Raw genomic sequence first — 25,697 nt, 5'->3', positions numbered from 1 at the left:
ATTTTACAGTGTACAGTATGAGGGACTCTTCTTAAGCTCACAGTGCCTCTAGGGGTAAATGATGGGGCTTGCCAAAAGTGTAATGGTGAGCCTTAGTGTCCTTGAGAACTGATCCTTCTACTCTGATCTGATCATCCTACTCATAATTCTTCATTTAAATAAACAGTGATCTCTTACTACTCTGTAGTAGATGAAGCCTTCCATGACCTTGTGGAAGGTGAGGCAGTTGGTGCAACCTGTGAACTTGAGGGTCCATGTATGTAGAACAAGACAAGAGTGTTAGAGTTTGATGTTATATCCATCTGAGGAACAGGGACAACTTTCTGTGAATATCCTGATCAGGCACTAGTTTGTTGAGCAGAAAATGTTTGTTAGTTTTGTTTCATGTTTGATGTTTTGGGGTCTCCTTTCCTTCCTCTTATATGTGGGTTCCTCAACATTTGACAGAAGAGAGCTATCAAAGCAAGCCCATCAGTTGTTTACCCTGTCTGTGTTAGTAAGGTGGGATTGCTTAAAAGGAAAAGCTTATTCTGAAGTCAAGTTCCAGAAAGATTTCCAAACTTTTGGCATTTTGTCTTTTGAGAGTCTGTGGAGGAAGTGTTGAGGGCCAAGGTGTTTACTTTTGGTATCTTGGATTTGTGTTGAGTGTTTGATTTTCTTTGATGGGGGAGAAAGGGACTTTCAAGGGTTGACTAGAGAGAAGTAAGTTGTGGCTGGAGTGGCCATTTGGCGGGTGAGCAAGTGTTGCAGTTTTTTTTGCCTTTAGTTTTGGGAAAGAAAATTGCTTTCTTTAGAAAATTGCTTTATTAGCTTTTGGAAAGAAACTTGTTTCAAAATCCCCCAATTCATTGGTTTATGATTTCAATTTTTGCCTTAGGGAAGAGAGAATTGGTAACACTTCCCCTCTACCAGCATCTTCAATGTGTGACTGATGGTGAACCACAGAAGACATTGTTTTTTCAGCTTGACTTCTGCCGTGTTTAATTTTTGACTCTGAGGAACATCCTAGCTTCTCAGGGATAGAGACATATTGACACAGAGTCCCCAGGGGCTGAGAGACTGGCAACCTCCCAAGCCTGGTTTCCTTGTAATACTCTAGCGAGGCTGGACTCTCTTCTCTTGTACTGACATGTGCAGTTCAGGGTGGGGAAGAGTGGATATGCTTGTGCCAGTATCTCAGTTCATAAAGATTCTTAAAGCAGAAGATGGTAAGAGTGTGTCTCCCACACATGAGCCATCTTGACTTTCTGTTGGGCAGGGATGTTGAGTGTAGAAAGGACAGGGCAGGCTTCCAGTAGGGCTTGTTTATATGGAAGCAAATCCCTTATCCTTCTTCTGCCGTCTTTTCCCCTTAGGCTAAGAATGACTTAGTATTGTGCCAAATGAGTTCTAAAGTGTTGGTTATAATGTTTATTGAACTTCCAGAGTGTACTAAGCACAATGTATTGAGTTTTATTGTTTTTGAATGGAAAATTTTGACTTATGGCTAAAACTGTTATCTTCTAGAAGATAGAAAATCTGTTTATTTTTAGATTAGCCATAGATGTAGCATTTTGTCAAGTCTTTTTAACATGCTGGTAATAAAAGTAAAGCTTGTGTTAAGAAAAGCACATATGGCTTGCATTTCTAATTAAGGCTTTTTTCTTTTCTTTTAGGAAGGCACCAGAGTAGTTCAACCGATATTTTTGGGGAAAATGATTAGTTATGTTGAAAACTATGATCCCAATGATTCTGCCGCTTTGCACGAAGCCTACGCCTATGCGGCAGGGCTGAGCGCCAGCGTGCTCCTGTGGGCCGTTCTGCACCACTTGTACTTCTATCACATTCAGCGAGTGGGGATGAGGCTGAGAGTAGCCATGTGCCATATGATCTACCGCAAGGTGAGTGTCACTCGGTGTGTCCCTCCCATGAAGGATCAGGAACATTTAGGGAAAATTTTCTATAAATTAAACATATTGTAACTAGGATCATTTACATCTTATTAGAGAAGGTTGTTATTTGAATCAAGCCAAGTTTGTTGTCATTTAAGCAAACTTTACCAGTATATAATGAAAAATTTTCTATTGAGATCAGATCAGGGCTGCCTTTGATAACTTTTAGCCACAGGCTGTTGCATAATATCGACTAAGTTTGTAATGAAATCTAATTAAAAATTAAGTATCGAAAGTATCAAATTGATTTTCCATGTTTTCCTGCCTAAGTCTCATAGAGGTCTTTATGGAAATTTTGTTGTTGTTTTTCATTAAAACCTTCCTTTATATCAAAGTTGTATTTGAAACTGAACTTCAGTGATTGGATCTATAAAAAAAATCTAAAAGAATAGAATGTATTTGAGAAAGGGATTATATTTTTACATGGCCCATCTAATCATATTCAGTAAAACTTCTTTAACTAAAGAAAAATATAAATAGAATCCATGCCAAATACAGACTCACTATATTCTATAGTTATGATTACTGTACTAGTATTTAAGAAAATAGTTTGATATGTGGGATAAAACTTGAAATTTTCCATTGTCTTTGGTAATTCTGGATAGAATATTTTGCTGTTCATTTAAGTTATTTTAATATTACAATAATTCATTTTTGTTTTTGGTTTGCATTATAGCAGTTTTAATAAGACCTGATTTGATGTATTCAGTGACTTTGCATTGATAAATGCCATAAAATTATTTCATAGTTTACCCTGGTCTTAGCTAGTATAAAAGTAGCAAGGATTTCAAGTGTCTTTAAAAGAAATTTCCACAGATATAACATGTCAAGAGCTGAAAGTCTTTGTATAAACTTATTCCTGGGTATCTTCTTGCTCTGGGTTGTTTGCTTTAAAAACAAATCCCACTTAACTGTATTGTATGCTTGAAATTTGCTGAGTGGATCTTAAAGTGTTCTCACCTCATACACACAAAATGATAACTACATGAGATGATGAATATGTTAATTGGTTTTACTACAGAAGTAATTTCCCAATGTGTATTTCTAATAAAACATCATATTGCATGGCTTAAAAATATATAATTTATATTAAAAATAAAATCCTTATTGAAAGCTAAAATTAAAAAATTTAAATTAGAACTATTGCTTCTTTCACCTACTTGCTTCTTATCTAGAGCTTCTGTTTCTTGAGAATGCTTTTCTTGGCAAAATGCAAGGTGTCTTTTTCTCATCTTTCCTTGCAATATAAAGCAGAGTGTTGTTAATCTTGGGGCTGTGTGAACCCGGGGCCCTGGTGTTTCTCTGTCTGTATTTAGCTACAACATCTAAGCCAGTTTCCTCCAGGGTGACATGGAAATGGCAGTGGTGCCTGTACACTTTAGTCAGGGGTCTTGCTTGTCATTCATCATCTTTGTTATTCTCTTGTACCTTCTACCATTTAGGAGACAAATACTTAAATTTCCTCCACAAATTAGCTAGATGTTTGTCTTTCTAGATCATGCTCAGCTCCGGTTTAAATGTGCATGAAATATCACCAGAACTGCACTGTGGAAACCTTCAGTTAGGCTTGAGGTGATAGTTCAATCAAAGCTTACTTTTTACTGCACAGGTGAGCCATTGTTTATGTATATATATATATATTTTTTCCTTTTCCCATTAACATGTTGAAGCATTGCCTTTGGGAAATCCAATCTGACCTGACACATGAGCTTGTGTGAATGTAAACATTTCCCAAGGTGTTTATTTGCTGGCTTGACTATACCTAAAAGAATTGTCCCTATATGAAGTTAGGAATCATGGAGGTTAAACCATAGACATAATCTGAAATTCAAGAACTGTGGGAAAGACAAATTTACTCATGCCCAGCTTCACATCTAGAGCCCTACTGAGGTGCAGATATGACACTTCTCTGCAGATCACAGGTGGGCTGATTCCTTAGGGCAAAGCTGGTGCTGCTGAGCAGCTCTGAAAGGCCACTTTTAACATCTATGATTCACACACACGCCTCATCTCCTGATTGCTGGTCCTGGGGAACAGTCAGGACGAGCCCTAGAAATGGAATGGTTGCTAAGTTCATAGTCATAGTCTGTCTACACTGTGGATTCCAGGCTTGGGCAGGTCTTAAGGAGATCACTAAGGCTGTACATTTGCATTTCCCAAGATAGCCCATTCAGCATTTTAGTGCTCTCTTCAGCTGAACTTGCAATTACCTTATGGGAGGTATCATATGTAAAGTGACTTGTCATTTCCACAGTTTTGGTAAACTTACTTTTGACTTTTGATCATTGATTTTTAAAAATGTGATAAAGTATACAGACATAAAATTTACAATTTTAACTCATTTTAGGCACACTATTTAGTGACATTAGGTACATTTACATTGTTGTGGAAACATCACTGCTATGCAGAACTTTTTCATCTATCCAGAACTTTTTTCATCTTCTAGAACTATCCAGAACTTTTCATCTTCCCAAACTATTCCTCTGAATCCATTAAATACTAACTGCCCAGCCCCCCTCTGTTCAACAGCTATCACCATTCTCCTCTCTATGAATTTGACTCTAGGTCTTCTAGGTGCTTCATGTAATTGGAGTCATACAATGTTTGTCATTTTGTAACTGGCCTTTGTCATGTAGCACAATGTCTTCAACATTCATTGATGTTGGAGTAGGTGTCAGAATTTAATGCCGTTTTAAGGCTGAGTAATATTCTGTTATAATATCCTGACAAAATGTGGTCTACTAGAGAAGGGAATGTCAAACCACTTCAGTATTCTTGCCTTGAAAACCCCATGAACAGTATGAAAAGGAAAAAAAGACAGTACATTGAAAGATGAATTCCCCAGTTCAGTAGGTGCCTAATATACTACCGGAGAAGAGTGGAGAAATAACTCCAGAAAGAATGAAGAGATGGAGCCAAAGCAAAAACAACGCCCAACTGTGGATGTGACCGGTGATGGAAGTAAAATCCAATGCTGTAAAGAACAATATTACATAGGAACCTTGAATGTTAGGTCCATGAATCAAGGTAAATTGGAAGTGGTCAAACAGGAGATGATAAGAGTGAACATTGACATTTTAGGAATCAGTGGACTGAAATGGACTGGAATGGGTGAATTTAACTCAGATGACCATTATATCTACTACTGTGGACAAGAATCCCTTAGAAGAAATTGAGTAGCCCTCATTGTCAACAAAAGAGTCTGAAATGCAGTACTTGCATGCAGTCTCAAAAATGACCGAATTATCTCTGTTTGTTTCCAAGGCAAACCATTCAGTATCACAGTAATCCAAGGCTATGCCCCAATCAGTAACACTGAAGAAGCTGAAGTTGACCGGTTCTATGAAGACTTATAAGACATTCTAGAACTAACACCCAAATAAGATGTCCTTTTCATTAAGGGGACTGGAATGCAAAAATAGGAAGTCAAGAGAAACCTGGAGTAACAGGCAAATTTGGCCTTGGAGAACAGGATGAAGCAGGGCAAAGACTGAGTTTTGCCAAGAGAACACATGGGTCATAGCAAACACCCTCTTCCAATAACACAGGAGATGACTCTACACATGGACATCAACAGATAGTCAATATAGAAATCAGGTTGATTATATTCTTTGCAGCTGAAGATGGAAAAGCTCTATACAGTCAGCAAACACAAGACCGGGAGCTGACTGTGGCTCAGATCATGAACTTCTTATTGCCAATTTCAGACTTGAAGAAAAGTAAGGAAGACCACTAGACCATTCAGGTATGACCTAAATCAAATCCCTTATGATTATACACTGGAAGTGACAAATATATTCAAGGGATTAGATCTGAAAGAGAGTGCCTGAAGAACTATGGACAGAGGTTTGTGACATTGTACAGGAGGCAGTGATCAAGACCATCCTCAAGAGAAAGAAATGCAAAAAGGCAAAATGATTGTCTGAGGAGACCTTACAAATAGCTGAGAAAAGAAGAGAAGCAAAGGAGCAAAGGAAAGATACACCCATGTGAATACAGAGTTCCAAAGAATAGCAAGGAGAAATAAGAAAGCCTTCCTCAGCGATCAGTGCAAAGAAATAGAGGAAAACAATAGAATGGGAAAAACTAGAGATCTCTTCAAGAAAATTAGAGATACCAAGGGAATCTTTCATGTAAAGATGGGCACAATGAACAAAAGAAATGGTATGGACTTAAGCAGAAGATATTAAGAAGAGGTGGCAAGAATACACAGAAGAACTGTACAAAAAAGATATTCATGACCCAGATAACCACGATAATGTGATCACTCACCTAGACCAGAGATCCTGGAATGCGAAGTCAAGTAGGCCTTAGGAAGCATCACTGCAAACAAAGCTAGTGGAGGTGATGGAATTCCAGCTGAACTAATTCAAATCCTGAAAGATGATGCTGTGAAAGTGCTGCACTCAATATGCCAGCAAATTTGGAGAACTCAGCAGTGGCCATAGGACTGGAAAAGGTCAGTTTTCATTCCAGTGCCAAAGAATGATCAAACTACTGCACAACTGCACTCATCTCACACACTAGTAAAGTAATGCTCAAAATTCTCCAGGCCAAGTTTCAACAGTACATGAACCGTGAAATTCCGCATGTTCATGCTGGATTTAGATAAGACAGAGGAACCAGGGATCAGATCACCAACGTGTGTTGGATCATCAAAAAAACAAGAGAGTTCCAGAAAAACATCTACTTCTGCTTTATTGACTATGCCAAAACCTTTGACTGTGTGGATCACAACAAACTGTGGAAAATTCTGAAAGAGATGGGAATACCAGACCACCTTACCTGCCTCCTGAGAAATCTGTATGCAGGTCAAGAAGCAACAGTTAGAACTGGACATGGAACAGACTGGTCCCAAATTGGGAAAAGAGTACATCAAGGTTGTATATGTCACCCTGCTTATTTAACTTATATGCAGAGTATATAATGTGAAATGCTGGGCTGGATGAAGCCCAAGCTGGAATCAAGATTGCTGGGAGAAATATCAATAACCTCAGATATGCAGATGACACCACCCTTATGGCAGAAAGCGAAGAAGAACTAAAGGGCTTCTGGTTGAAAGTGAAAGAGGAGAGTGAATAAGTTGGTTTAACTCAACATTCAGAAAACTAAGATAATGGCACCTGGTCCCATCACTTCATGGCAAATAGATGTGGAAACAATGGAAACAGTGACAGACATTGTTGGGGGGCTCCAAAATCATATGGATGGTGACTGCAGCCATGAAATGAAAAGATGCTTGCTCCTTGGAAGAAAAGCTATGACCAACCTAGACAGCATATTAAATAGCAGAGACATTACTTTGCCACCAAAGGTCCATCTAGTCAAAGGTATGGTTTTTCCAGTAGTCATGTATGAGTGTGAGAGTTGGACTATTAAGAAAGCTGAGCACTGAAGAACTGATGCTTTTGAACTGTGGTGTTAGAGAAGGCTCTTGAGAGTCCCTTGGACTGCAAAGAGATCCAACCAGTCTATCTGCAAGGAAATCAGTCCTGAATATTCACTGGAAGGACTGATGTTGAAGCTGAAACTCCAATACTTTGGTCACCTGATGTGAAGAACTGACTCACTGGAAAAGACCCTGATGCTGGGAATGATTGAAGGTGGGAGGACAAGGGGAGGAAAGAGGATAAGGTGGTTGGATGGCATCACCAGCTCTATGGACTTGAGTCTGAGTAAGCCCCAGGAGTTGGTGTTGGACAGGGAAGGTTGGTGTGCTGCAGTCCATGGGGTCACAAAGTGTCGGACACACCTGACCAACTGAACTGAACTGATAATATTCCTTTATAGATATCTATAACATTCCATGTATCCATTCATCTGTTAGTGGACATTTGTTTTGTTTCCACCTTTTGACTATTGTAAATGTTGCTGCTATGAACACAAGTTCATTCATTCAGTTCTTTTGAGTACATTCCTGGAAGTGGAATTGCTATACTATATGCCCATTTTATGTTTATGTTTTTTAGGAGCTGTCATATTCTCTTCCATCATGCCTACATTGTTTTACATTCCCACTTGAGCATTGATTTTTTTGTTTAATTTGATTAAATGAAACATTTTTTTAATTGGATGATAGTTGCTTTACAATATTGTGTTGGTTTCTGCCATACATCAACATGAATCAGCCATAGGTACACATATGTCCCCTCCCTCTAGAATCTCAATTCCATCTCCAACATAATCCTAACCCATCTAGGTTGTCACAGAACACTGAAATGTTTTTATGAACCTTGAGATTCTGTTTGGATCCAATTGGTGGTCTGTTGAATCAGGTCATGGTGTCTGTTCAGGTTCCTCACCTCTCTAGGGCATTTTTCAGAACTTCTTACCAAATAAAGGGATTGTGCTGTACAAGCTGTGTTTTCTGTAAAGTCAGCAGACTAGCATTAAGAACACAGTTTTCTCATAGGAATAGTATTTTGAGCATTATACTTATTTTAGAATGAAGAAACTAAGCCCAAAATGTTTAAATAATTTCACACAAAGAATTAACAATCCATTTCAGATTTATATTCTAAGTCTTCTTATTTCTTTTCTGAACACAGCCTCCCCACTCTCATCTAATATGGCTCAAAATTACTTTTTTGGCTCCTAGCCCCCCTAATTCGAAGAACTGACTCATTTGAAAAGACTCTGACTCTGGGAAAGATTGAAGGTGGGATGAGAAGGGGATGACAGAGGATGAGATGGTTGGGTGGCATCACCAACTCAATGGACATGAGTTTGAGTAAACTCCGGGAGTTGGTGATGGACAGGGAGGCCTGTTGTGCTTCTGTCCATGGGGTTGCAAAGAGTTGGACACCACTGAGTGACTGAACTGAGCTGAAAGTCTAAACCTACGTCCTTTATACTTCAGACAGGTCCAAGATCATTGAGAAACAGAGGTGGGGTACTTGCTTCTATCTCCCGGTCCTCCCTTTGCTGTCCTTGTGGGTGGGGCTGCCACCACATTGAGGAGACAAAGGATGAACGAGGGTCCCCAGAGCTCTGCTGTCTTGGTCCTCCTGCTCTTCCTGACACCACACAAGACCCCATGGAAGCATTCCATTTTGTTGTGCTCAAACAGTGACTCGGTATCACCACAGGAATCCAGTTCTATGTTTTTTTTCTTTCTTCTTCTCATTTCAGACACTTCGTCTGAGTACCTTGGCCATGGGGAAGACCACCACAGGTCAGATAGTCAACCTGCTGTCCAATGATGTGAACAGGTTTGACCAGGTAAGCTGCCCCTGAGGGATCCTCTTTCATTTCCCATCCTTCTCACTGGGTTCAGCTTACTGGGATGCCAGGTGCTAGGGTTTGGCATTGGTCGGGGTTCTGTTGGGGACATAAGACAAGGGTTCTCTTTATCTAATGCTCCTTTCTTCTGTGTGCAACTTAGATGTAACCATGTGTGTTGTCCTGAGATGAGAGTTTGGTTTTCCTAAGGTTGCCTGCAGCATAACTACAATAGTAAGTAAGCGGCAGTGTTCTTGCCCAACTTGATTAGTACACCTAAGGGTCCTCCTGGCGTGGCCCTTCTTGGCACATAGTGTTAGTGTTGTTGTCTTCCTCTAGATGATGAAGGGCTGGTGGGCAGGGATTGTTTTATCCGCTGTGCCCTGTTCAGTGCCTTCTGCATAGGGAGCCTGAGAGGAATAATGTCAAGTGAGTGGTCCTTAGACAGATACAACCTATTCTCCGCTTCCCCCCTCTCCACAGTCTTTTATTGTCTCTGACTTTATGGATAGATCAGATTATCCAGAGCGTTGTAGCTGTTGGTCAGATCTATATTGGACTAGACACTTCTCTTTTAGTTATTCATTCATCTAACGTGAAGTAAGACCACTTATCACTTTCAGGGATGAATAAGATTTAATTTCTTCTCTGGAGAAGCCACAGCCTGCCAGGAAGGTAAATACTCAAGTAATTACTGGAGAGAGTGTCATAATCTAAGCTTTCCTGGGGTGCTGGGAGAAATAGGGGCTGTATGTTGGAGCAGAGAGAGTTTGGGGAAGCCCTGAGGTCATCTGTGTTGTAGAGAAAATTGAGGGTTTCCTCCCAGTGCTACTGGTACAGTCATCCCTGGATGTCCCTCTGCACCCAGCCTTATGCTGTCCTGGAACAGCATCATCCGGGGTGAACACTTGGATTTCTGTTTCAGCAGATTTAAAACCCACTGACACAATTTCATTTCAGTCCCTAAGAAAGGCAGTGCCAAAGAATGCTCAAACTACCACACAATTGCTGTCATCTCATATGCTAGTAAAGTAGTGCTCAAAATTCTCCAAGCCAGGCTTCAACAATACATGAACCTTGAACTTCCAGATGTTCAAACTGGTTTTAGAAAAGATAGAGCAACCAGAGATCAAATTACCAACATCTGCTGGACCATCAAAAAAGCAAGAGAGTTCCAGAAAAACATCTATTTCTGCTTTATTGACTATGCCAAAGCCTTTGACTGTGTGGATCACTAAAAACTGTGGAAAATTCTGAAAGAGATGGGAATACCAGATCACCTGACCTGCCTCTTGAGAAATCTGTATGCAGGTCAAGAAGCAACAGTTAGAACTGGATATGGAACAACAGAATGGTTCCAAAGGAAAAGGAGTACGTCAAGGCTGTATATTGTCACCCTGCTTATTTAAATTATATGCAGAGTACATCATGAGAAACACTGGGCTGGAGGAAGCACAAGCTGAAATCAAGATTTCTGGGAGAAATATCAATAACCTCAGATATGCAGATGACACCACCCATATGGCAGAAAGTGAAGAAGAACTAAAGAGCCTCTTGATGAAAGAGGAGAGTGAAAAAGTTGACTTAAAGCTCAACATTCAGAAAACTAAGATCATGGCATCTGGTCCCATCACTTCATGCAAATAGATGGGGAAATAGTGGAAACAATGACAGGCTTTATTTTTGGGGGCTCCAAAATCACTGCAGATGGTGACTGCAGCCATGAAATAAAAAGACACTTACTCCTTGTCAGAAAAGTTATGATCAACCTAGACAGCTTATTCAAAAGCAGAGACATTAATTTGCCAACAAAGTTCTGTCTAGTCAAAGCTATGGTTTTTCCAATAGTCATGTATAGATGTGAGAATTGGACTATAAAGAAAGCTGAACCCTGAAGAATGGATGCTTTTGAACTGTGGTGTTGGAGAAAACTCTTGAGAGTCCCTTGGGCTGTAAGGATATCCAACCAGTCCATCCTAAAGGAGATCAGTCCTGGGTGTTCATTGGAAGGACTGATGCTGAAGCTGAAACTCCAATACTTTGGCCACCTCATGTGAAGAGTTGACTCATTGGAAAAGACCCTGATGCCGGGAGGGAGTGAGGGCAGGAGGAGAAGGGGACGGCAGAGGATGAGATGGCTGGATGTCATCACTGACTTGATGGGCATGAGTTTGAGTAAACTCCAGGAGCTGGTGATAGACAGGGAGGCCTGGCGTGCTGCGATTCATGGGGTCGCAAAGAGTCGGACACGACTGAGGGACTGAACTGAACTGAAGATGGCTTTGTCTTTCTCTTTTAAGGTAATGATGTTCTTGCACTATCTGTGGGTGGGACCACTTCAGGCTATTGCAGTGACTGCCCTGCTCTGGATGGAAATAGGAATCCCATGTCTTTCTGGGATGGCAGTTCTCATTATTCTTCTGCTGGTGCAAAGCTGCTTTGGGATGTTGTTTTCATCACTTCGGTAAGAGAAACACAGGTTTAAAAAATTGGTAACATCTGCAGTCTGTTCCATGCTTTTTTTTTTTGTTGTTGTTTAAGCAAGATACCTCCTCTACTCTCTTCTGTTCATGTGTTATAAACCCTTCAGGCTAAGGCAGTGGTGGCTCCAGCTTTAAACTGAAGCCTGACCTTGAAACAGGAAAAGTAAAAGACATTTTCTGGGCCATCCCGACACTGTTCCCGAATAGAGTACCTATATTGAAGTTATTTAAATGTTATTAAATAGTAATAATCCTATAGGCTCAATTTTAGCTGCATATAGTTTTGTTATGCTTGTGTTAGAGTGATTTTCAGGTATACATGCTCATGTCTTGTTTTTAATTCAGTGTTTCAATTAATTTTTAAGTGCCCAAGTACAAAGTTTATCTCAATTATGTCTTTATAAAGCCCCACATTCCTAGCAGCATATGAGATAGAAAAGTAACTGGTGATGTAGGGCCTAATGGCAATGAGTTAGACCTGAAGTGGGTCTCAGAGGGTTGGACGTAGTCACTGTCTATGTTGTCAGGTAATGGAGGGGATGTGTTCTTTGAAGCTAGTTGAGTTCTTGTGTGTGTGTGTGTGTGTGTGTGTGTGTGTGCGCGCGCGCGCGCGTGTCTGCATGTGCCTTTATTTGTGGTATTTTTCTCTATTTGGAATTTCCTTTTCCATCTTTGCTATGGAAAGATGTTCGTTTTCCTTCAAGGCCCTGTTCCATTGCTACTAGGTCTCTGAAGCTTTTCTTGCTCTCCTTTCCCAGTGGAATTAACAGCCCCATTTTTTCTGTTCCCCAGCACTTTACTCCTACTTTATTATAGCACAGACATGGTATTTTGTTAGATTCCTTTTGGCTTCCCTGCCCAACTGTAACATTTTTGTGCAGATGGTTTGTGTCTGACTCATTTCAGGTGTTCCTTAGCCAATACTACAAGTTCTCCAAGGTACTCTTTGAGTTAGGCTGAATGGTTGACTTCCTAGTTTGTCTCCATTTGCACTTTGAGTAGGACCTGCCTGTGTTGTCATCACAAAAGAGCTGTAGGGAATCATTGATCCCTGGTCCCTCCCTGTGACCCCTGCTGCTGCTATGAAAAGTTGAGCTGTGGTCACTAAGGCTCATCTCTCACATCTGTCCCCTTAGGAGTGAGACTGCAGCTCTCACAGATGACAGGATCAGGACCATGAGTGAAGTTATAACTGGCATCAGAACAATAAAAATGTATGCTTGGGAAAAGTCATTTGCAGACCTTATTACCACATTGAGAAGGTAAGTTTTTGTATATATCACACTGATTTCTGTACTCCCTCCAACCATTTTTATTGAATGTAGAAGTTTTACCAAGTTTTCACATGAAGATGAATTTGCGTCTTCATACTAGGCACTCCATCTCACTATCTCCCCCCGACCCTGTCACATGTGGCAAGAGGGTTAAATAGAATAGTGGAGACATCATTTTAACCTGCTCTTCCATTTACTATCTTTTTAAAGGAAAAATTATATATTCTTCATATTTAAACAGAAATGAAATTCCAAATATTTCTCAGTACCCCAAATCCCAGTAAGCAGTGCTTGTAAGATGTTAGTATTTGAAACAATGACATTCAGAATAAAACTGTAATTTATGTTGATGGAGCACAAATCAAGAGATTATAAATAGAGATTGGGTGTACATATGTGGAGCTGAACTACATGGGCAACTATTATTTATTTCAAATGGAAGCATGAAAATACTGTTCCGTTTTGTTTTGCTTTATATTTTTAGAATTTTTTTTTTTTTTTTTTTTTTTTATCTTTCAACATCTGATGAGTATTTCTACTTCAGCACAGGATATTTAGACTTCTCTGGCCCTACCCTGTCACCTCTCACCTTTGTACCTTGTTGGGGCCCTGCCCTCTGCTGGGAATACACTCTCATCTTCCTTCTTCTCTGGCCTCTGCTAGCCCTGACTGACTCCAGCTCATCTTCTCAGGGTCCACATCCACATGACTTGCTCTGAGTTACATGACTCTGCTCTGGGCTCCATGGGGTCTGTGTTGGCTGCTTCCATCTAATGTCGTGTGTGTGTGTGCACGCATACACATTTGGTTATGTCTGACTCTTTGTGACCCCATGGACTGTAGCCTGCCAGGTTCCTCCATCCATGGAATTTTCTAGGCGAGAATACTGGAGGGGGTTGCCATTTCTTCCTCCAGGGAATCTTCCTGACCCAGGTATCAAACCCCTGTCTTTTGTGCCTCCTACCTGGTCAGGTGGGTTATTTACTACTGTACCATCTGCTGTCTTGGTATCTCACAGTTTTGCGGTGTCTTATTCTCTTCCCCCAAGTTCATGAGCACCTGAAGGTGATGATGGGCTGTGCCTTTCTGTCATCAGTGAAAAGCCCGGCACAGAACTTGTGGTTATGAATGCTTGTTGAATGAATGTTCAAACCCAGTCTAATTGACCCCAAAATTTTTAAAGGGTGACATTAAGCCTCTATTTGGACTTCCCTGACAGCTGAGGTGGTAAAGAATCACCTGAATTGTAGGAGACCCCGGTTCTATTCCTGAGTCAGGAAGTTCCCCTGGAGAAGGGATAGGCTACTCACTCCAGTATTCTTGGGCTTCCCTGGTAGCTTAGTCGGTAAAGAATCCACTTGTGATGCAGGAGACCTGGATTCGACTCCTGAGTTCGGAAGATCCCCTGGAGGAGAGCATGGCAACCCACTCCAGTATTCTTGCCTGGAGAATCTCCATGGACAGAGGAGCCCGGCAGGCTACAGTCCACGGGGTCGCAGAGTTGGACACGACTGAGTGATTAAGCACAGTACAGCAAGCCTCTATTTAGTTGGGAGAGTGAAGTGGTGATGAAGTGGTCCTGATGTTGGGGCAGCCCCCTGGGTTTGACTGTATCATGTCTCCATGACGTGAGGGATGGTTTTTCTTAATCTGTGTCCACTCCCTCGAAAGAGGTCATTCACATGGGGCACTGAATTCATGCCTAGGATGTCAATACTTTTAAAACCTATTTCCTCTCTTTTCCAGAAAGGAAATTTCCAAGATTCTGAGAAGTTCCTACCTTAGAGGAATGAATTTAGCTTCATTTTTCACTGTGAGCAAAATTATGATTTCTGTCATCTTCATCACCAATGATCTCCTTGACAATGTGATCACAGCCAGCCAAGTGTTTGTGGTGGTTACGCTGTTCGAGGCTCTGCGGTTTTCAAGCACCCTCTACTTCCCCATGGCTGTCGAGAAGGTGTCAGAGGCTGTTGTCAGCAACCAAAGAATCAAGGTTTGTTGACAAATAACTTTTTTATGTTGTAGGTGGATTTTTTTTGTAAAATGCCTCCTTTTATATGGTATCACTCTGTTCCTGTTAGGTGAGGTTTAACTCTCAGTGCCAAAACTGGCAGTCATTCTAAACTGCCTCAAGTACTCCCCTCTTGTCTTTGGTAGAATATATTGCAAATATAGCAAGTTCCCTGCTCCTTTATGGGCAGTAGTAACACAGGGCTCTCAATCTACAAGTGATGACTGCAGGGCTATTAAAATAACTAAAAGCAGGAGAAGCAAACAGATTGCATCACCTGTACTAATGACTAGGTGGAGACTGCATTCAGTCCTGGGGTGAATAGGATTCCTCTCTGGGCCTGGAGAATAGGAACTTGCTGAGAGGTCACTGCTCCTTGGGTAGGAGGATGACCTCAGGTTCATTTAATTTCTTGTGTTTAAAAATGGTTTCTTTCCTCCATAGATGTTTTGCTTGTTCATGCCTGAGCTTGCCTCTTGCATCTGCCTTTTCATCCCTCTTCTTTTCATTGACTGTTCAATCCTATCACTAGCTGGACTCTTCCTTTCAAATTTGTGATTCCCACCATATCCACTGTCTCCTTTTCCTAACTAACTGCCCATAAATTGCCAGGGGCATAACATTTATACCACCAAGTCAAGGTCCTGGCACACAGTAGGTGCTCAGGTATTCATGTATTTATGAATAGGTCTACAGTGATAACCTGGCTCTGTGAGGCAGCCTGGGCATGAACTTAAGTGTCTGGGCTTTTATGAAAGATCTGATTTGCTTTGTTCCTTCTTCTCCACAGTGATGGATGGGCCAGTAATAGATCTCTAGTGAAGTTAGGTAGCTCCAGTTGTGATGATATCTTATTTTGGGGTCTTGTCATAAAAGCTGAGATTTTCAGTGATGTTTCTGTAATATAGAAAACTATTTTAGCCAAAAAACAGATCAGTCATATGGGGTCAGTTTTGATGTCCTGAGTTTATCATTCTTTCTGACACGGGTTTTTAGCAGCACTGTTAAGGGATGGTCCATGCAGTTCAACACAATTTCTTTTTCATGGCTTTCATATCTTGAAATAAGACATTTAGGAATATCCTTGGACCATGGTGACCTGTCCAGATGGAAGTTTCACACGTGTGTCGTTCTGCTGCGGTTTTGTTGTTACTGCTGCTTGCAGCCACTTTCTTCTATCTCTGTTGCCAGGGCTCACTGTGGCCCAGGATCTCTTGAAATCTGACATCTCATCTCATTTAATCCTGATAGCAATTGAATGAGACACACATTAGTGTCCCCACTTTACAGATAAGGAAACAGTTTACTGTATTAGGTAAAATAGCTCACACACGCTCACATTGCTTGTAGGTGATAGATCTAGGATTCTGCCCAAAGCCTTGTTTCTTGACCACTGTTACATTATTGCCTTCTTAGTACCTCCCGGCAGTGGAATATCTCCTTAAGTATAGTTTTCATCATCTAATCTCACTCTGAAGTGTTCCCTCTTCCATCATTCAAATGTTCTCTGTTTCTTGCAGAATCAAAAATTTAAATTCTAGGCTCCATTGGTCACTCTGTTTGTTTCCCAGCACAGGACCCTCTGCTCTGGCAGCAGGGTGTGGGAAGGAGCAGTGTCTGTGATCTGCCACATTCACCTCACTTTGGGGTCTTGGCTCACTCTGTTGGGCCTGCTGGGTTGCCTTTTCTTCTGTCCTTGATTTAAGTAAATGCTGCTGAGCCTCCAGCAGCCCCATGACCCTCTCCCAGCACTTTTGTTCATGCTGATCCAGGGTTTCCATCTATGTGCATGGCCCAGTACCATGTCAGGTGGGATGATGCTGACTCTCCAAGAGTATTCTGAGCCCCATGACAGCAGACAGTCTGGTGATTATTTAGTGTAGGGTCTGGTCCATGCTGGACACATCATGGACATCAAGTAAACTATGGATTGACTGAGACAATAGTTACAGGACATGGCTGGGACCCCACAGATGCCCAGGGTGATCTGACCTGCACTAGATGCTGGAGAAATGCTAAGGAGGGAGCAGATTGGAGTTAGGCATTTCTGCAACATTGGTCCTTGGTGGGGGTCTCAACCCAGTGGAGCTGGATCTTATCCAGAATGGGGATAGATCTGAGTCTTCCCCTTGTTCTGTGTGTCCATCTCTGTGTCTCAAATCAGCTCAACTGGACTTGGTGGACCTGCTGTCTAAAGAGTGGAGCTGTGTTCTGCATGGCCTGGTTTTCATGTAGACTGTGTTGGCTTGTCTCCTGGGCTGAGCACTTGGGCCTGGTAGATGATCAGAAACACTCAGGCTTACTTGCTTAACAAAATTAGTTGGTCTCTCTTGCTGACCATCATGAAATAAGATAGAGTAACAGTGTGAAGCTTTATGCTAAAATGCACTTCATGTCTGAAAGTGATCTTAGGACAGAATTCCCTCCTCTTGGTGATGGTCAGTCTAGTTTCTCTTAAGACCTTTGACTAATTGGATGAAGCCCACCCACATTACGGAGGACATCTGCTTTACTCAAAATCTACTGATTTAAATGTTGATCTCATCTGAAAAATGCTTTCAATATATTATGTGTTTGAGCAAGTGTCTGGAGACTGTGGTTTAGTCAAGTTGACATAAAATTAACCATCACACCCTCTTGAATCCCCATGTCCTCCTTTGAGCTCCTGGTTGTGACTATGTCCTCACTAAACCATGTGCTTATGGATTTCTTTCCTTCTCTGAACTCCAGATTTATCTAAAGGGCAGATACAGTGCCTTTTTCATCTTTCCAGTCCTTGCAAATAATAAGTGCTCAGAAAATGTGCAACTGAACGAACCATCCAGCTCCACCATTCCTGAGCTCCTGCAAATGCCTCACCACTAAGCATGGTTGTAGTGGGGAGAGTGATAACTCTGATTCTTTGGTAGATTATGTAATGCACTAAAGAGTGGAGCATGAAAGGGGTCCTGCAGAAGGTTTTCGGGGAATTGGGCTCAAATATTCAGGTAGGATTTTAAAAATTTGTTTTCCACTAAAGTGCAACTGAAATGTCTGAGGCTTGAAATTCTTTCCTGTGTAGATGTATGCAGTGATATTAAAACTGTGACCTGCTGAGAACTTTGAATTTTCTGGGGCTGACTTTGTCAGGTTGCTTTGTGCCCTCATGAAGAAAGCACCTTTGATTGGGGCAGGAAGTTTCTCCTCTTGTACATAAAGTTTCTCATAGATAGGTGGTCAAGGAATTTAGAGATCTGTTGGCAGTAACTGTTTTTAGTAAAGGCAGGACAAATGGCCAAGAATAAGAGTGGTGAGAAGGTTGGTGTTAGCATGGCAGACTGCTTCATGGTGAATTGAATTAATCGTTGAAATGTATATATTTTTAAATCATAGGCCCGTTTTCAGCCCATATAGTTTCTACAGCCCTTTGAAAAAATCTAGTTCTCTGTTCATCAGAATCACTTGGAGTGCTTATTAGAGCTTAATGCTCAAACTTTGGAGTTTCTGATTTACTAGGTGTTGGCTGGGGCTCAAAGTATCTGTCTTTAATCAATGCTCCTGTGTACCTGAAAATAAGCCACATTTGGGAAACACTTCCCTAGCTGTAGGAAGAAACATACAAAGCCAAAACATGCTTTGTTTTGTGCTAATTCACTTCAGTTGTGTCTGATTTTTCGCAACCCCATGGATTGTAGCCTGCCAGGCTTATCAGTCCATGGGATTCTCCAGGCAAGAAATACTGGAGTGGGTAACCATGCCCTCCTTCAGGGGATCTTCCTTCAGGGGATCTTCCTGACCCAGGGATCAAACCCATGTCTCTTACATCTCCTGCACTGGCAGGCGTGTTCTTTACCAATAGTGCCACCTGGGAAGTCCAAAGCATATTTAGCAAATATAAAAGACAGCAGGATCTTCTTAAGACTAAAATCAATTGAGAGAAACAGCCTGTCTTGGTTTATGCTAAGCTTTTGGGGAGGTAAATTTGGAATTTATTCATCCATTCAGTCACTTCACAACATAACTGAGTGCCTACCTGATGCTTGGTGCAGACTAGATTGGGTCCGCACAGTGGCACATAAGCAAGTGTGGAGAAGACCTTCCTGCTTGAAATTTATGTTTCATCAAGTGAGAGATTAATAAAGAATCAAATAGTAAAACTCACTGTGGACATGCATTTGTGTGTCATTAGTCCTTGGAAGGAAAGATCCAAGGTGCCATGTGGTTCTTTGGCAGAGATGCTGGTGTAGTTTTGGAGGCAGTGTTTCCTGGCAAGGCTAAGGAAGTTAACTGGGAATACCGTGTGTGGGGGTGGAGGAGGTGGGAGGCCGATACTTTGCATATTCCTGGGGATGGTTATGTGACACAGGATTTTGGTGCACAGGAAGGGGATTCATGCATTTGAGGAACCAAAAATATGCTGCAGGGTAGAGAGTACTGGAGGCCAGAACAGGGGATTGGGAACAGGGCAGGGAGGTGGGGTGAGGATCCAGAGCAGAGACAAGAAGATGTGTCAGGATGCAAATGTGGCACATGGCCCAGGGACGAGATGATGTGGTTTGGTTTAAGATGAAATAGACTCGGCCAGATTTGAGAGCCACTCAGGGCACATCTTGAGTTGGGAATGGTGGAAGAAGAGGGGTAGATTATGGGATACTTTGGGTTTTGGGGCTGGAAAATCACCTGGATTCACTGAAGTAAGGAATAATAGAAGAGAACCAAATTTGGGGAGGTGAAGAGCATGAACTTGATTTTGAATTCTAAGATACTTTTGAAATACCTCAGTGTTTGCCATAAGACCTACTTCACCAACTAGTTTTTGGCTTGATTTAGCCTCCTGTCTTGTTATCTAACAGGTAACAGGCAATGATCAGAAGTTTACTTTTTTTCCTTTCCCTGCCTCTCACTTAGATGTGTTCATGCTCAATTAAAAGGTGAGAAGGGCAGCAGGTGTGGAAGAAAAGACCTGCTGAGTGTACTGACCAGGTGGTCAGAACTGGGTAAGTTTTGACCACGGATGGGCTGGAGGCGTGGTGGACACATAGAGTTTAGGACCCGGTGTGGTGTTGAGCTCTGCTGCTGCATGGCCTCCTACAGCCTGGGACAAAGTAGACTGGATGTTCATCTTCTAGGATTTCTGTTCAGGTTGTCTCTGGGAGCCCTAGGAAGGAAATCCACCACGCCTGCCTACGTTGGAGGAGGTGCATTGTCCATCTCCATGGGCAGACCTACTTGTGATTCACAGTTTCATGTCTTTTTGTTTACATGTGCTTTGTAATTTCCTTTTTTTCCATGTACAAAAAAGAAATGATTTACTATGACCTTATGGGCCCAAGAAGTCTCTCTACATTCTCTTAATAAGGAAAGGAAACTGAAGCTCTTGGCTTTTAATGACCCTAATCGGATTGTAAATATCTTATCTTAGCTTCAAAGCACTGAAAGTTTTCAGTGACTTTTACAGCCAGTAAAATGTGTCTTTGAAGTTATTAATATATTTCTTACAAAGCTACTTAGGGTTTCTCCTACCAGCCACTGAGAAGTCAATCTTTTTGGTTGCAATTCTGATGTGGATACCTTTCCTGCTCTCGGTCTGCACTTAATGGCTCTAATGGCCATTTAATTTCAGCTTTTTCATCAGCCTGACTCCTGGAGGAAAATCCAGCTGGCACTTCTGGTACTTTTACAAGCTGGTCGTGTGATGAGTGGAGTCTCATTTAATCCCTGGAAGACTGTGTTGCCTTTTCCCCTCAGACCTCAGTGATTTGGGGACAAGTGCTCAGTAGGTTTAATTCCTCACTTAGGGCATGTTTGTTCCTTTACTTTCCTTTTCATTTTTAGGTGGGGAATTTTCTATTCTACTCTACACACATTGAATATTGAGTTTTTGTCATGGTAATAAGCTTAAGCTGAAATTGGAATTTGATTCTATCTAGACAAGATGTCCAATATATACATATAACCTTTTGTTTGTTGCTGTGTTAGCTCAGCCTGTGTAAAACTGTAGTGATGCAGTTAATGGTTGGGCTGATTTGAACAGCCTTACAATCTGTTCCTTCCCTTACCTGATGCCCATGATGGACAGACTCTGTGCAAAGCTCGGTCTTAGTTGGAGTTGGACTGTGTAAGTGCATGAATGACATAATGTCTCCCCTCTAAGTAATGTACTGTTGTTCTGGGGATTCAGAGGTATGGAGGGCAGTGCCAGCCTGGGATATCTCACAGGTTCCCAGGAGGATTAGCATTTGAGATGGCCTGGAAGGTTGGGTGAGGTTAGTACTCAGGGTGTCCAGACAGAGGCCATCTGGGGAGTGTGGACTTAGGTGCTGGTGGGTCACTAGAGGGTGTTAAGCATGGTGGACACTCTCAGAGGGGCTGTAAAGAGATCAGGAGGGAGTGGAGTAGGGGAGGACTGGGGAAGGAACCAGCAAAAGAAAAGTTGTATCAATATTTGTAATGATTAATAGTAAGTTGGATTCTGAAATTGTTTCAAGAGAAAAGGAGAAGTAGAAGGGGGATGAATTGCCTCAGAACAGGTGAGCTGGTACATGGCTGATGATGGGAGAAAGGTGGAGAGAGATGGAGAGAAAACTCAGGCTGTGGTGGTTGAGAGTCTGTGGAGGAGTCCTCAGACCACTGTCTGTCCATCCTGCCTCCTTCTGGGCAGGCTTAGTGTGGATAGGAGTAGCTGTACCCAGTGGTAGGTTCTGAGTGAGCCTGGATGAGAAGAGGAGGGAATGAATGAATCACATCCCCCACCAGCTCATCTTTGAGAGAAATGCCAGGATCCTGTCTTCCTTTTCCTGCACAGAAGCAGGTTTTCATGTTCAGTTTTTATCAGTTGTTGTTTTGAAGTAGAAGATTACAATCACTTTTTTAGTTTTGTGACATGATGAATTACATGTCAAGGATGTGAAGGGTGTTTATGATGTTTAGGGGAGTAGATTACTGTTTATGTCTTGTTTTCTTTCTCAAACATCCTCACACGCTTGCTTCAGTTGTCCGCTGTGTTGGTTAGGATTTAGTTTGCCTCTGGTTCCTAGAACTACCCACATTAAAGCCGTTTTCACAAACAGTTTGTCTTTCCCCTCATGCAAGAGTTCTTGTAAGGCTCTGTAGTGGGATTCCTGGAGCTGCTGTAACAAAGTACCACAAACTACATGGTTTAAAATCATAGAAGTTTATTGTTTCATAGTCCTGAAGGCTAGAAGCCTGAAATCAAAGAGTTATCAGGTCATGGTCCCTCTTATTTTCTCCTGTAAGAGGGAATTTTTTCTTGCCTCTGTTAGTTTCTAGTGGTTATAGGCAAACCTTGATGTTCTTTGGATTATAACTAATATAAACCTTGGTCTCCACTGTAACGTGGCTGTTTTCTGTGTGTCTGGTCCTGTGACTCCCATCAGGACACTAATCATGTTTTATTAAGGGACCACCCTACTCCACTGTGATCTCACCTTAATTGATTACATCTACAACAACCCTCTTTCCAAATAAAGTCACATTTTGAGCTAACTGGGGTTAGGACTTCAGTATATCTTTTCTGTGGGGTTATAATTCTCCCCATAACAAATCCCACGGCTACTATGATCTTCCACCGTGTTAGGGACCCAGACTCTTTCTTGTTATTCTATTGCATGTGACTTTGACTCAGTTGGCAGCCTCAGGGGTGGATGGTGATCCTGGATGTTGTCACTATCCACTGGCCTGAATTTAGTCACATGACTGTAACTGTCTTCCTGGGAGGCTAGAGAGAGAGAGGACCTCCTTCTAGGCTGCCATGTGCAGCTAAAATCTGGGGTGTCTTACCTCAGAAGAATGAGAGCAGATTTTGAGGAAAGCCAGCAGTCTCTGCCACACATTCATAGATCTTGGATGTGGGGTGTGTAGTGAGGGGTGACTTCAGTTGTTTACTCAATTTCTCTACCACTGTAGTTTTTCTCACTGGATTATGTCTAGTGTTTCCAGAGCAAGAGGGGGTTTTCCTATATATGATTATGTTAGCCTTGTAGTGGTTCACAGGACTTGGTTTTATTCAGCTAAGTTCCATTGAATAGCTGGTAAGTGGTGTGAAAATAGCAAGAAATGAAATATGGAGCTGTTCCTGCTGTTGAGGAGGAGAGAGGGCATTGACTGAGGAGAAGAGACAAGTGATTGTGGAAAGATGCTTGTAAAGTATTTTTTAAGAAGTAGAAACTAACTTAATAAGAACATTTTTTATTAAGATGGCAAGTGATAGTAAGTAGTGATATTGATGTAACACACATGAGAAAAGTAGAGTGTACTTAAGTGCTCAGGTGAGTGACATGAACCACGACAGGCAGAGCCAGAGTTTTTATTTGGCATCTCTGTTGTTGGTCTTGTGTTCCCAGCCTGTCCTGTGCTACTTGATTGATGAAGACCTGGGAATGGCCTTCCTCCCTGTTTCTAGCAGTGTCGCATGGTGCTTGGCACCTGGTGGGATTCAGTTAATATTTATGAAATCGTTTTTTACCAACTCCCCTGATTGTTGTTAGTAACTCAAAAAGAAAACACTAAAATGCCCAGGTTATAAATGTGTTGGAGTTTGGAGCCATATTTTCTCTTTAGGAAGAAACTAGTACACTGAAAAATGCTGAGAAAGTTACAGATAGACTCATGGCCAACAGCTCTCTCTATATATAACATACCATATCTACATGTACACACACACATATACATACACACATATATACATATGTACACATACACACATCTCTTTGTAAAATATTCTATATATGTATGCTATTAATATATATGCTATATTATATGATTATATATATTATATTCTATAATAATAGCAAATATTATTCTATATATTATTTAGTATGTTCTGATGTGAATGAACACTTTAAGTACAATTAGCAAAACAATATGTAGGCTATATAGGTTTTCATTGCAAATTCCAGGAAAGAGGTTATTTTTATTTGTGCTTTGTCCTTGCAGTTTAACAGTCTGGTTTTCCTTTTTCTGTAGCACTTTCTGTTACTGGATGAGATACCACAGCACAACCCTCAGCTGCCATCAGATGGTAAAACAATTGTGGATGTGCAGGATTTCACTGCTTTTTGGGATAAGGTAAAAAATCCTCCATTTCAGGATTGCTAACAGACAACTGTAACATAGGTTTATTGGAGAATTTTGAGATTTTACCTATGGTGAAACTATGATTTGCTAATTTACTAAAGATATGTTATAAAAATTCTCAAAATCTGAAATAAAGTTTGCAACTAATGGAGATTAATTATAAAATCAGCCCAAGATGTTTAACATGTTGTTCTCTATCTCATTTTCAAGAGAACTTTCAACATGTTAGTGTATTTTGAACTTAAAGTACATGTGTTTGTAATGTTAGAATTCACAGATTTGAATAGAGCAATGCCAGATCCTTATCTGAACAGGAGGAAGTTCAGTGTCTGGTCCTGAGAAACTGTGAGGTGTGGGGACTGGAAGCTGATGTGTTTGGCTCATTATTTTATAGTCATAACTGGTGAAAAGTAGTAAACTAGGAACCTTAAGTGTCAGACAAGAAGAAAGAAGTGGAGAAGCTTAAAAAATGTTTCTCATGTATTAAAATCTAGCATCTTACTGTTAGATTTATAATTCCTATAACATCTGAGGCTGTTTTTTTTTGGTGATGAAGAATAATTGTCATTTAAAAAAATAGGTGAATATTTTATGATTAGTTCAGTTCTTTCCAGATAAATATTTTCTTTTTTAAAATTTAATTGGAGGCATACTTTACAATATAGTGGTGGGTTTTGCCATATATTGACATGAATCAGCCATGGATTTACATGTGTTCCCCATTCTGAACCCCCCTCCCATCTCCCTCCCCATCCCATATCTCAGGGTCATCCCAGTGCACCAGCCCTGAGCACCCTGTCTCATGCATCAAACCTGTACTGGCGATCTATTTCACATGTGATAATATACATGTTTCAATGCTATTCTCTCAAATCATCCCACCCTCGCCTTCTCCCACAGAGTCCAAAAGTCTTTTCTTTACATCTGTGTCTCTTTTGCTGTCTTGCATATAGGGTTATCATTACCATTGTTCTAAATTCCATATATATGTGTTAATATACTGAATTGGTGTTTTTCTTTCTGATTTACTTCACTCTGTATGATAAGTGCCTGTATCATCCACCTCATTAGAACTGATACAAATGCATTCTTTTAAAATAGCTGAGTAATATTCCATTGTGTATATGTACCACTGCTTTCTTATCCATTTGTCTGCCAGTGGACATCTAGGTTGCTTCCATGTCCTGGCTATTGTAAACAGTAGTGTGATGAACATTGGGGTACACATATCTCTTTCAATTCTGGTTTCCTCAGTGTGTATGCCCAGCAGTAGGATTGCTGGGTCATATGGCAGTTCTATTTCCAGTTTTTTTGAGGAATCTCCAGGCTGTTCTCCATAGTGGCTGTACTAGTTTGCATTCCCACAAACAGTGTAAGAGAGTTCCCTTTTCTCCACATCCTCTCCAGCATTTATTGTTTGTAGACTTTTTGATAGCAGCCATTCTGACCAGAGTGAGATGGTACCTCATTGTGGTTTTGATTTGCATTTCTCTGTTAATGAGTGATGTTGAGCATCTTTTCATGTACTTGTTACCCATCTGTATGTCTTCTTTGGAGAAATGTCTGTTTAGTTCTTTGGTCCATTTTTTGATTAGGTCGCTTACTTTTCTGGAATTGAGCTGCAGGAGTTTCTTGCTTATTTTTGAGATGAATTCTTTGTCAGTTGCTTCATTTGCTATTATTTTTTCCCATTCTGAAT

The 25,697-nt window shown here is 41.1% G+C and overlaps 1 protein-coding gene across 1 annotated transcript in view; it reads left to right on the top strand.

Moving 5' to 3' along the window:
* The window catches only part of LOC136144155 (ATP-binding cassette sub-family C member 4-like), a 143,314-nt gene that overhangs the window by 7,320 nt on the left and 110,297 nt on the right, over positions 1–25,697 (top strand). The window contains 6 exon segments of the mRNA XM_065901813.1: positions 1,656–1,880; positions 9,063–9,152; positions 11,453–11,616; positions 12,772–12,897; positions 14,656–14,905; positions 23,888–23,989. Of these exon segments, the coding sequence (XP_065757885.1) occupies positions 1,656–1,880; positions 9,063–9,152; positions 11,453–11,616; positions 12,772–12,897; positions 14,656–14,905; positions 23,888–23,989 (957 nt within the window).

The sequence above is a fragment of the Muntiacus reevesi genome, chromosome 11, assembly GCF_963930625.1.
Source record: "Muntiacus reevesi chromosome 11, mMunRee1.1, whole genome shotgun sequence".
NCBI lineage: Eukaryota > Metazoa > Chordata > Mammalia > Artiodactyla > Cervidae > Muntiacus > Muntiacus reevesi.
Note: the sequence above shows the minus strand (reverse complement) of the source record. Positions and strands in the feature narration are given on the sequence as shown.